This window comes from Diospyros lotus, chromosome 1 (genome assembly GCF_014633365.1).
Source record: "Diospyros lotus cultivar Yz01 chromosome 1, ASM1463336v1, whole genome shotgun sequence".
In the NCBI taxonomy this organism is placed as follows: Eukaryota; Viridiplantae; Streptophyta; class Magnoliopsida; order Ericales; family Ebenaceae; genus Diospyros; species Diospyros lotus.
In genome coordinates, this window is record NC_068338.1 from 16,279,864 (window position 1) to 16,293,162 (window position 13,299).

At 34.8% G+C, this 13,299-nt stretch overlaps 1 protein-coding gene across 2 annotated transcripts; it reads right to left on the reverse strand.

Moving 5' to 3' along the window:
- Window positions 1-3,533: 3,533 nt before the first annotated feature.
- On the reverse strand, window positions 3,534-11,519 carry LOC127813940 (putative axial regulator YABBY 2). Of its 2 annotated transcripts, none has more exons than XM_052355091.1 (6): window positions 10,833-11,519; window positions 8,715-8,834; window positions 8,104-8,230; window positions 6,775-6,823; window positions 6,617-6,692; window positions 3,534-3,958 (listed from the first exon to the last, which is right to left on the reverse strand). In XM_052355091.1, the coding sequence occupies exons 1-6, from the start codon at window positions 10,899-10,901 to the stop codon at window positions 3,839-3,841; spliced, it is 561 nt and encodes a 186-aa protein (XP_052211051.1). In that variant the 5' UTR covers window positions 10,902-11,519; the 3' UTR covers window positions 3,534-3,838. The 2 variants fall into 2 exon arrangements, with proteins under 2 accessions (XP_052211051.1, XP_052211060.1); XM_052355100.1 differs by lacking the exon at window positions 10,833-11,519 and adding an exon at window positions 10,608-10,814.
- Between the last annotated feature and the right edge of the window lie 1,780 nt (window positions 11,520-13,299).

The following is a 13,299-nucleotide window of genomic DNA, read 5'->3' on the forward strand; positions in this document are numbered from 1 at the left end:
TTACAAGAAAAAAGAAAAAAATATAACCTATAAAATGAAAACAAAATAGATTATCCGCAACAAATTACATTTTTTTTAATTGTGTATATATATATATCCCACAAATATTATTATTATTATATGACATCAAACATAAGTTAGTGTGAACATATTTTTTTTAAATTGATTTTATATGTTAGATAAAATTATATCCAAGTGAGGTAATTTGGATTTAATTGTTAAAATTAAAAAAAAAATGGATAAAATTGTAAATTCATAAAAAAAAAATTATAGTATTTTGATGATTAGCCCTTAATAAAAAAGAGAAGCAAATCATTATTTCACAGCGACATCAGCCTAATACATCAAATAGACTACCAAAAAAAAGAAACATCAAAATCCAGCAGTAGAACACAACCACCACAACTAATCCACAATTGATATTGGCGTTTTGAATGAATTCACATCATTAACATCAATAATACCAAATGCAATGACAATTTCCAACAGCCTAACAGCAGCAGCAACAATTTAACAACAATTAGATCATCAAAACTCTTCTTCCAGTAGCAATCACACCCAAGGAATCACTCCTTGAATTATGGCCTCAGCCTCAATTCCCATAACAGTAAAGCAACCCCTCAATTTAAAATCAGCAATTACAGCTCGCATTTTCACCATTATAGCAGTCCACAAGACTTTCTACGGGTAGTACCTAGCAGAATAAACCAGACTCCAAAACTAATTTCAAGACATTAACACTGTTTCAAAATAAGTCTTTAAGGGTCATTAGTGAGAAAGACACCTGCTCAGGGTAATGAAAAGATGGATCCATGCAGCTATCTTGTATATCATAATGCCAAACAAATCCAAGTTCCAAGTGTTTTGAGTTTCTGAAAATGACCCTGTTTCTTTCTTGTCAAATCAACAAGAAGGCCGCATAAAGAACAATGTGCCAGTTTTTCCACATTTTTTTTTCTCCAGCCAACTGATTCCACTGTTCAACCAACTCTAAAACCGATTGAGGGCCTACCCAATTCACTCCCCACCAATTCATAATGCTTCCCCACAATCTCCAAATAACCTTACACTGGACAAATAGATGGTTTGTTACTTCTTGTTCCTCACCACAAAAAGACGCACTGAAAAGTGCTTTCCTCCAGGATTCCTTTCTTAAATAGGTTTTCCTTTGTATTGTTATTTTCCCATAAAGTAAACCAAACAAACAGCTCCACTTTAGAAGGTGTGTAGCTTCCCCATTTCAAAGAAATTATCTTGCCATCATCCCCAAGGGATGAAAACAAAATTGAGGAAAGTCTTTTATAAAATGAGTTAGTTGTAATTATATATCTCCCCTTTCCAAAGTCCACAGCATATATATTTGTCTCCATACCCTCTTTTGAGCTTAGTTTATGAAAGAATATCACATAATTCAACCTATCCTCTGCTTCCTATTCAAGAGTCTCCTCCTCCACTCTATTTTCCAACATCAATCCGACCCAATCCAAAACCCTGTGGACTCAAATTTTTTTTTTTTTTTGCATTTATCGAGTGAGTTTATAGCCTTGGGAATTTGCTCTTTAAAGGTATATTTCCAGTCCATTTATTTTCCCAAAATTTTGTCAAGTGTCCGTTTCAATACATATTTTTAAGCCTTCCTCAAACACCATTTTTACCTCTTCCAAGTTCAGAAGGGAACTATGATATCCCTCCAAATATTGGAGAAATTTCTCTGGATCCCAATATCATTTATTGACCCCAATATCACGTTATCTTTGTAAATATATTTTTCATATAAAAGACTTTGGTAGCAGTATTTATGGCAGTTAATTTTTTTTACCTTGGTTAGCATTCAAAATGCAATCAAATGCACTACTCCAAATTTTCAAGAATTGACCCGAGTAAAAAAAAAATGAAGAATTGACTCGTTTATAATAGGTTATAGTCATCTTAATTATATGCAATCATAGTTCAATATTCCTAAACATGAACCCACATGAACTTTTACATATTTACCATATGCACGTGAGTAGTGGTTATGATCTAATCCACCACATAAAATAAAACATGATACATTGTAGATAGAAAACTTTGCATATATAGATATACGTTTAATTATAGCTGATTTTCCTTGCACGAGAACTGGATTAAACCCTAAGGAAGAAACTTGGAAAGGCGAATTGACATAACATCAAAAGGCAAGCAGAGAGAGAATATGGTGTCAGAACGAAACTTTAAACGTTCAGAGGGTGCGCATAGATAGCTAGGTTAATCATTTTAAAGCTGACCAAAACACATGCTGTATACATCGCAAGCATATATAGAATATTTAGTATCTAAGTACTGATAATTTGTGCCTCAAATGGCGCAATATAACCCGGGGATATATGAACGTCGCTGACAAGACCCGTGTTGCCTTTTGATCTGCTTCTCCGGATGATAAATAAGTCGAAGTAAACAATTAAGGAATGGATAACGATGCACCACCAAGAATGTCTGTGAGATATTAGGTTTAACTATGCAAAGTGGTTGCTTTCTATCCTTTCTTTCTTTCTTTCTTTATTTCCACAGAGATGTTTCTTTGTTTGTTGGTTAGTTGGTTTGTGGGTAGATCCCTAGGTGGTCAACATCGCATTGTTTTTCATTGTTTTTAACATCCCATCAAAAACATGGCAGATTTCTGTCGCCCCCATATCACCTGTGGTTGTGTCATTCATTCCAACACATGAAATTGATACATCAACCATCACATCTATCTTTGAATCATTACACTCTCTTCCTGCTCTCTGGAACCAACTTATACTTGGGGGAACATGCTTAGGTTCTCTCTCCCATGTACATAACAGATGCAGAGATACATGTATAACTTATATGTAAGTGCTTACAAAAAGGGTAAAATAAAACGAAATTGAAGTTTGATTTCAAATAAATAAGTAATCTAAAATGATGTGTCCTCCATCTTTATATTTATTTTTATCCATTCATAAGTAAAAAAATGTACTGAGCTAATCTTGACTTTGGCTTATGTAAGTTCTCGATGAGATTTTTAAGTGCATTCCTCTTCTTGGTTGTCTTGTTTTTCTTTTTCTTTTTTTTTTTTTTTTCGGGGGGGGGGGGGGGGGGGGGGGGAGGGGAGGTGGGTTCATGTCCATTTCTCAGAAAAAAAATTTAAAAAATAATGGATATCATGCTATATATCTTATAGTTGTAACCATATTATTATGACATTATTTCAGTATATTTTTATAAAATTAATGTTATACAAAAATTTAACCAGATTTAACATATTTTTGTTTTCTTTTGTTTGATACATTAATAAATTATTATGAACTAAAGCAATTTATCTAGCAATATCATTTTATCACTACCCTAATCCATCTTTCTTTTCATGATTTCTTGTCAATCAAATTTTCCAAAAAAAAAAAGCATAAGTAGAGTAAAGTTTAGCATAAATATGACTTTCTCGGTTCTTATAAAGTAGGAACGGGATACGAGTCTGTATATTGGGAAGACTATTTTAAATATGCACATATATAGAGACAAGGAGACACAGATGGAGTGAAACAAGCGTGCATTATTATTACAGGAAATATATATATAACTTGTTAGTGCAATGTGTCATGTTGAACCCGAATGAAACATAAGGCACACACAGAGAATAATGAAAGAGAGCAAACACATAATTAAGGTAAGGACGACTGGTGAGATTCTGAAGAGGGCCTTCCTTCCCAGTACAATTTGTTTAATTAATTCACCTCGGAATTAATTAACGGATTACCGTCTTTACGAGTAGAGACAAATTAAACTAAACTGGTTTTCTTATTCACAACGAACATACGTAATTAAGGTGGCATTGTTTCTAGTAGAATTCGGAAGACTTTTGAGCCCCCTGATCACCTGCATATGATTGGTCCAACATCATTGCCTGCTTGTTGGCATCCAGCTTTAGCCCAAAGTGAATGTGAGGGAAATGTGCCCACTGCAGCAAAAATATGGTCATTAATGATCATGAAATACCCACTAATTAAAATGGTTCATAATTTGCAAAACCTCACTAATAAAACAATCTATTGCCATCTTTTTATAAAAACTTTGTAAGAACATCATTTTTCAATCAAGTACCTGACCACTTTGACGAAGCGCCCGACTTTTTTCTAGTTAGGATAAGTTTATTGTATTATCAACATAAAATAGAATAATGATATTAATTTAGTCTTATAAAGTAGTCCCAAGTGGTAATCTTAGTGCATGAAGTGTCTAATATATCCTTACATTCGTTTTAGCTAAGATTGCTAAAACTAATGCAAGGGGCACATTGGACATTCAGGCACTAGGATTACCAATTCAAACTCCTTTGTAGAATCAAATATCATTATCCTGTAAAATAAGAGGAGTCTAGCTCAACTCCAAACACCTCAGCCTCAGAGCTTTGGAGGAATCAAGACATGACAAACACATATATAGATAATATAACTTGAGTTATTGAAATGGGGCTATCTCTTTGTTCTTTTTTGTGTGTGTGTGTGTACTCGATCATTAATATTACCTTTTCTTCAATGTTGCTTTGTCTCTAACTTGAATATCAAAGACTATTTGCATGCCACACTAATCATTGGATTTGACTATTAACTTCTTCTCAATAATTTCTTTCATAATGAACTCTAATTGTGCTACCAATAATTTTTTCTCTTGAAAGTTAGCATCAGGAGCCAAATATCAAAAATTGCCTCCAAGCAAACATGGAGTGAGACATAAGCTCAGGTGAAGGCTCTATGGAGCAAACAACAAGGCTGAACAGCACAGACAACCCCAAAACGAATACACAATACAAACATGACATTTAAGACAGTCACACAACATTTAAGACAATCAACCTGAAATGAAGAAGAGGAACTAAGAATTGCAACATCTACCAAGCCAATCCCTTTTTGAGAACACATGCATTGAGAGTCTAGCTCGTGCAATGCTTCAAAGAGCCAACCATGACAAAGCTCAATATCAAGATCTACAATGCCCAACTCCTAATCAAGGGGATGGCCTAATTAAGCCAAACCAATGAAACAAATATTTACAAAAATGCGAGGAATTAACACACCAATTGCTATGTGAACCAGAAATGAAAACAAACTGAAACACAAGGTATCTTGATTACAATCAATCCCTTTAATATTAGCTAACTAAATTATCCCAGAAAAACTTGAACACGAAATGATTAAGAAGCTTTTAGAAAAGGCTCAACCCTTTCACATAGATGTTGAGTTCCCACCAAAGATACACTAAAATAAAGAAGAAACCCAAACAAAAGCATAAGATATACATAGGCAAAAGGGTGTGAGATCTTGTTTGGATCCCAAAAAGGCAACATCATGGGATTGTGTAGGTAAAGGTTAGAGTAGCAAAGGCCAACACCATGAACACGGCTACAAGAGTAGAGAAAGGATCTAAGGCACATGGAAAAAAAAGGTATAAAAATTAGCGATGGAAGAGAAGATAGAGGGAAAAAGAAAAAGGTGGTGAAGGCATTGATTTTCGCAAAGAAGTGCCATAGTGGCACTAGTTTGCATTTCAAAGGTTTGTGTGCCCTAATAGAAGAGAGTATTTTTGTGCTTCCAAGACACCATGCCAATATGCTGCAAATCTATCGCATACTACTAGTTTTTGTGACAAGGGTAAATTTGTAAATACAAATATAAATTTTATTAAACATATTGACAATTTTACTCTTCTAGCAAGCTCATAACAACACATGATTAATTTAAGACATTACTTACTTAATGTATCAAAAGTACAAAATACTTTTTCTCTAGAGAGAAGTGGTCCTTGAAATACTCAACATATCCAAATCATGTATATTGTCCTAGATCAACTATATATATATATATATATATACACACACACACACAAACACATGCTTTTACATATTCTTTCTCTTATTCTTGTTAGCTTTTCCATTTCTTGCTTTGTATTCCAACCATATAAGACAGAAGAGGGTAGCAGATTATTAACTTCTTTTTCTTATTTTCTTTGCCCTTTAGGCTTTAGTGCAAAAGATGTGTATCTACACACACACACACACACACAGAGGGTATTGAGAGATGGCATTGATGGAAAAGTCACAAGAATTTTTCTATTTTGAGAAATATAACATAAGATAAAAAAAAAAAAAAAAACATTCTTCTTAAGAAAAATTTCCTAAGTTGATAAGCCTATATATATCAAGAAGTAGCTCATTTGTTTTTTCTACAAAGAACTTATTCCCTTCATTCTGGAAGGTTTAACTTCTATATTCAGAAGCATTTTTAAAAGTAGTTAATCTCTCGCTCAGTTGTCATAGTTGATTTTGAGGAACTAGTATACTGTCTTTACGCAAATGTTTCCCATCTATTAATGTAATGTTTCTCTCAATGCTTCTATCATCAGTTTGAAAGACATTTTCTTTCTTCAACATATTACTGATTTTACTTGGCAACAGTAGAGTTCTCATAAAAACTCTCTAAATTGAGCATAAATATGTAGCTTTAGAATTTATGTCATACATCAAATCAATTGATCACAGGAGTTCGTAAATGCAATTAATTAGTGGTACACATGGGAGAATTACTATATAATCAACTTTCTAGTGTTTGTTTTGACTTACATTTTTGGCTGCTGTGCTGAAGGCTTCTCGGTGGCTAATCTCCGGATTACCGGCCTTTATCCTTTGGATCTCCTCTCTGCAAAAATTATGGACGACAATTATGAAAGATCCTTTGTATTATATTATTCGACCTAGTTCTCAAGAAGTATATATCTTACTTGATGAATCGGTTATATGCAGATGGGACCCGTTGCCGTTTCTCAGGGGCTGCATACATGGTTGAAGGAATTAGGGAAGATTAGGTAAGTTTCTTCAACCCAACCGTAAAAAACATATGTAGATAAAAAAAATTAGTGGCTAGGTTATGGGCATATTAGTTTCAAAACGTTAAAAAGTGAACATCAAAGTGTGCCTTCATATCATTTATTCTAGTGAAAAGCTCCTAGGATAGAAAAAGAAAATAAAAAGTTTTTTTAACAGAGACGATGTAAGAAATTTTTTTTTATCCAAAGAGATATTTAGACAGAGAATTTACACATAACATGGTTGCTCATTTGTATGTTTACCCTTTTAATTTTTTAGTGGTTGCTCATTTTGGGTTTTATGGTCCTAGATTTTCTCTTTAGCTTGCTTTTTGTAACGTCTAGGGTTGAGTTGTTTTTCTATTAGTTTTGTTTGTTAAACTTTTGTTAGATTCTTTAGTTTGTAGCCTCATGAATCTCGTTCTTATTAAACTTTTGTCTTGATTGCCTTAAATGGAAATATTTTAGCAACGTTAGAGTTACTCTCTTATGACAACAATATCATAAATTCAAGTTGTGAAAATAACATTTCTGCATAACAAAAAATAACTATCTTCTAACTCTGATAGAGTAAAAAGTCTCATGTATGCTCTAAACCCTATCTCAAGGTAGCATTTGTTAACTAAAATATGGATTGAAAAATATAGAATATGAAAAATATCCCAAAAAAAGTGATTTTCATTGTGTTTATTAAATTTTTTGAAAAGAAGTCACATGATTTCTTATATTAAACTTTCAAGATAAATTTATCCCTTCTTCCACTTCTGATAATTTATATTGAATTTTATAGATAACTTATCTAAATAAAGGTTTATCTTACTCATTTTAACAAATACTACTAATAAATCTGCGCCATGGACCCTAGACTTGAGATAAATAGCTTAGTGTGGCTGATGGTGATGGATGACTGTAGTATGCCAGGGAAACAATGAAAAAGAAACAAGAAATTCTTGCGGGGAAGGAAAACTCATCCAGGCCTTTTAACCCCCAAACAAACAAAAAGCTGGAGTGGTCCATTTACTGATACTTTTATATAAGAAGAAGATGAGGCATTACTGTCAATATTAGTTTATCGAAGTGGGGAGCAGATTTGGAGAAATCATTTCGAAATATTCAAATGTTGTAAAAGGACTAGGCATGAACATGTTTCAGAATGCGGTTGTCATTGATGAGTTGGATGTATACCGTGTAAGGTCACAATCACATTATTTGGATCATGCAAATCAGAGAAAGAGAGAGGCTCACGGCGAACAGGAGGCATTCTTGTAGCTTCATGGTCAGCAGACTCCAATGAACCAAATTTGTTGCATTTCGAAGATGATCCACTCTCCCTGCATGGATCTTCATCGCTGGACTGTTGTTTCTGCCCAATCTTCAAAGATAACATGACTATATAAATTATCAAATTTACTTTATATAGTTGGGTGGATAATCTCTATCTATTTTCATATCTTCTAAATGACCTTATAATATGATACATTATTTTACAAACAACAATTTTTTTTTTTGTTTTTCGTTTTTTGTGGCTGTGTATTTTTCCTACACTTTTTATCTAATCATTACATTCATATGTGAGTTAAATGGAAGCATAAAAAATAGAATAAATCAGTCTCTCTTTTTATGGTTCCCATTTGTGCTTTAATTAAGCATCCAACAGAGGTTTCCCCTTCAGACTTGTTTTAGGTTGTAAGAGTATAATCATAATTAACAAAAACCGAAAAGTAAGAGCATTACGTACTAAAGCATCAGCTTTTCTTTTCGTGAAAACAAACAAACTACAGAAATTTCTTAGTATACAAAATGTTTCCTTAGATGCAAAAAGTTGACAAAAAAACAAGAAAGATGCAGTTAAATACCTGGAGATCTTGAGGAGGAGCACTCTGAAGCAAAGCCCCCATGTTAACTGAGAGCAAATTTGCACAATGCCCACATCTCACTGTTACAATTGTGAACATACTTGTGCATGGAACGCTCACCTGTAAAAACCAAATCCCCACAAATAAACAGCCACTCTGCTCTAAAGGCTTTGCTATGTTATGCGAGAATCAGACTCCTTAAGGAGTGTTCCTCCCCGCCCCCCCTCTCTCACACACTGCAGAACTGCTTTTTTGCTCATACTTGAAGGCAAAGTAGGTTAAGAATAAATATATTTTTCATTGTTGTGCATAAACCAATTAACATAAAACATCAGAAACGAAGTAAAACCCAAGGAATAACCCACACACACATATATATATAACTATTAAATTAGATTTTTGTTTGGAGCTTGTAGCTCATCTTAATCGTCTTATAAAGCCCAGATCAAATCAAAACAAATGCATAGTGGAATATTTGGTAGATGCTCTTCTTGCTGTTGGACCTGCATATATGATCATGTTAAAGCCTGCAAACTTCAAACAAAAGAAAGCTTCCAAGATTGTATCGGAGAATAAAGAAGGGGGGAAAATGTAGCATATAGAAGCCAAAAGTATGAGAAGAAGAAGAAGAAGAAATTTCTCTTTCAGATATTCGACATGAGCAAATGCAGTGATCTATATACGGATACATATAAATACACCCGCACACACGTATCTCGCGATGTTGTGGTAGATATTGACAGTGTCTATGTTAAAAACCGAGGCAATTTTCTTGGTTTTAGTATCAGAGACTTCACATGGGCAATAACTATAAGCGCTTCCTCAATCTTAAAAGAAGCTCGCATTATCTCTTTCCTTTCGGTGCTCCTGACTTTTCTGCCTGACAGAGCCCAAGCAAGTAGAGAGAGAGAGAGAGAGAGAGACGAAAACGACGTGACAAGAACGACACTGCTGCAAAGAAACAAGGCCATGAATAAAAAGAGGTGAAATCATGAACTAGATTTACCGCTTTTCCTTTCTACAGTATCTTAGATCTCGCCATTTTACTTCTTTAAAAAAAGGAGGTATTTGGAGAGGCATATAGCGGGCAATGCTCTCAAAAGGGCTGTTCAGAACAGTTATGCCATGATGATGGATGCTCAGAGAGAGAGAGAGAGAGAGAGAGAGAGAGAGTTTGCTTCCGCATTATTTTCTCCTGCTGTTCTATCAGTAAGCTGTTCTAGGGGATGATCTTAGAGGAAAGTACTAGACATTGACAGTTAAAGGATCAGGCAACAGATCTTCAAGAAAAGAAAACGGATCTCTGGGAGAGAGAGAGAGAGAGAGAGAGAGAGAGAGAGAGAGAGAAGAGGGCTGAGAACGGTAATGGCGGTTTCCTCTTCCGAAGGAACTTGTGAAGTTGACTGGGATTCCTCACACAAGTACTGATCTTAGAACAAAAATAAAGGAAAATAGACCTGAAATTAGGTAATCCTTTTGCAAGCGAAGAAAAAGCTCAATGCTTATTTGCAGCATGATCAGACCACACATCTGTGGCCCTAATTATAGCTTTGGCCTCATTATCCATGGAAGGTATATATAACAAGCTCTACATATATACATACACACATATATTGCTTTTCTTTATATTTTCTGTCCAAATTGCAAACACTCAACTTTGATTTTCTTTATGGGGTTTCAGCATTATAGCTTGCATTCCACCAAGTATTTAACTAAATTGGAGTGTGTGAGAAAAAAACCCATTTGAGATTTACATGAAATATAGCATACTACCAAGAATCTAAAGGGAATTCACGTGAATTATAAAAGAATTTAAGATACAGGCTTTGATCCCAAAAGTTTTGGTGATAAGGGCAAAGGACGAATAATAATGCTTATATTTGAGTCTCTTACCAGTTAGCAGGACTGATTAGATAAGCCACAAAACACAACTAAAAATAGTAGCTGAATTTAAGCAGTGAACAATCAATTTTCTGGTGCAAAGGGGCAGGAAGACTGCAGATAGATACCCTAGCAAGCTATATATATAGGTGATGAAAGGCTCTAAAAGAATCTCACAACAGTAGTAGTAATTAATTAGTAACATGTATGCACACACACACACATAGATATATATACCGCAAGAATGGTGTTGCAGAAGTTGCAGTGGACGTAACAAACGCGCTCAGATGTGATGTCCAATGACATTTTGGCTCACACTTTATAATAGATCAACAACAATTCTTGAACGAATTAAAGGCGGGTTGTACCAGCTAGCTGAAGATTGGGCAGATCAAGGATTATTCATCAGAAATGAGTATAAAGACAACCCAAAGAGAAGACAACAGAGAGAGAGAGAGAGAAAGAGAGAGAGAGAATAGAAAGAGAGAGGGTGGTGGAGAGGTAAATATATATATATATATATATATATTTAGAGAGAGAGAGAGAGAGAGAGAGAGAGAGATGAGGATGGGACTGGACTGGTCGGAAAGGGGTTAGGGGTAGGAGAAGAGATTGAAGTGGGAGTACGGAGGTGTTGTAATAGCGGTATTGTATTATGATATGGGTGGGGAAAAAAGGCGGTATTTAGGGAAAGGTGGATTGTGGATTTATGAGAGAGAGTGAGAGAGAGAGAGAGAATTAATGTGGGGAAGGGTTGTATTATGATTGAGGGAATGAGTGGGTGGGAGTCACTCCTTCCTAACCATTCTGGCTTTCTGTAGCGGACGAGAAGGGCGGGCGAGATATTAATTCTTGGAATGTTTAAGAGAGAGAGAGCGAGAGAAGTGTCCACAGCTCATCAGCTGTTGGGTGATGATGTAAATCTCTCTCTCTTCCACAGCTCTTGAGCCTCTGTCTTGTCAAGGATGCCACGGGCGCCATTTCAATATCCGCACGCCCTTTTGGATGGTTTACCCCTTTTTCAGCTATTTTACCTGACTCCCACTTAAAATACACCACCACTTCGATTATTACTAGTAAAAACACGTCTAAAATATGGGTAATTTCCCTCCATATCACATTATATTTGTACCCAAAAAAATTATTTTGTGCTTGTTGGTTAAATAACTTTTAAGATTATTTAAAAGATTAATATAATAACTTAGTTGACCAACTTAATCAACCCTTTGTTATATATCGTTGTTTGTTTGTATGTAAAAATGTGACAATAAGATATTTGTGTTGTCGACCTGTTCATATGGTATCCTTAGCACATTGTATTGTGTATCGATTAATTTTCTCTTAATTTGTTGATCATCAACCAAGAAATGGAATGGAATGTGCCCATTTTCATCAACTTAGCCCGTTCCTTCTTGCATCCATCATTAATTCTTTTGAGTTGCAAAACCTTTGGTTGTTCCAGCAAAATTAAAAGAAATAAGCCTTTCTTAATTAATTGTGTCTCTTAATTTATTATTTTAAGTTTATTAACAAAAAACCAAGCTCTAAAAATCATGATAAATTTATTGGTTAAGTTTATTATATGTAAAGGCAGTTTTTTTTTTTTTAAAAAAAAAAATCACTTTTTCTGTAAATGAAAATGTATTTGCTAGAAAAATGCGTGCAAATATTTATAAAATACCATCATGGAAAACCTTGCAAAAATACAAAGAAACATACCTACACTCACACTAGAAAAGGAAACAAAACGACAACCACCACAACACATGCGATACAAAAAGAAAATAAACTAGAAATAAAATAAAATTATGGGAGACCAACAACAAGCATCCCATAGCGATAAAGGCATGAGAGAACATGGGAAAATATCTAAAGAACCACCGAACAAGATTGACAACATACGTGGATAACGAAGGCTGGCCCACAAGAGTCCTCCATCAAATCTAAAGGAGACCATCCATTGAAGCCAACATCATTCCCTAGTAAAATATGATGCATGAGAAATCTAATCCTTATGATGATAGCAGCATAGGGACTCCGCAAGGAGAAGGAAAGGGATAAGGGACAACCTTTCCAGAAACCTTGCAAAAAATCCACACTTACAAGCAAGAGATTCAGTAGCATTTGAAAAAACATATCCAAACAACAAAAAAACGCTAACTGAAACATGAAGGCAGTAGCCGTTATAAATGGGCAATGGCAAATCGAGCAAGGGAAACACATAGAGAGAAAATGAGTCCAAATGTAGGTTTGGATCTGATAAGTAAGTTGAGTAAGGGAACGCTCACTATCACGAAAGTATCAATTATTACATTCTTGCCACAGAAAATAGATAGTCGCTTGCAGGGTAAGCCGGGTAGCCATATCCCACATTCATTTTCCACTCCACTTATGAGCGACCCAAAAAATCCCTCTCAACCAATTCCTCCAATGCCATATAAATTTTACTTGCTGCCTTAATTGTGACGTAACCTACCAAGAAAAAGAACAATCAAAACACAAATGGTTGTGGTATTCAGATGCGCTTCTACACAAGTAACATCTATTAGGAAATGATAAATAAAGATTGATCTGATCAAGAGTGGATAGACGCTCACGAATAGCCAACCAAAGGATAAATGCATATGAGGGGACCCTTGAGCTATGCCAAGCAAGGTTTAAACCAATGGACTCTACTATAAGTAGTTTGTAGAGCCCCCACCAC

Bases quoted from the DNA above. Each gene is read 5' to 3' on its own strand.
- LOC127813940 (XM_052355091.1), bottom strand. From the start codon at position 10,901: ATGTCATTGGACATCACATCTGAGCGCGTTTGTTACGTCCACTGCAAC. The intron at 6,824-8,103 runs GTGAGCCTCTCT...CCATGTATGCAG, and splicing joins AAGAATGCCTCCTGTTCGCC to CCCCTGAGAAACGGCAACGG. The intron at 3,959-6,616 runs GTAAGTCAAAAC...TTTTTGCTGCAG, and splicing joins TCAGCACAGCAGCCAAAAAT to TGGGCACATTTCCCTCACAT.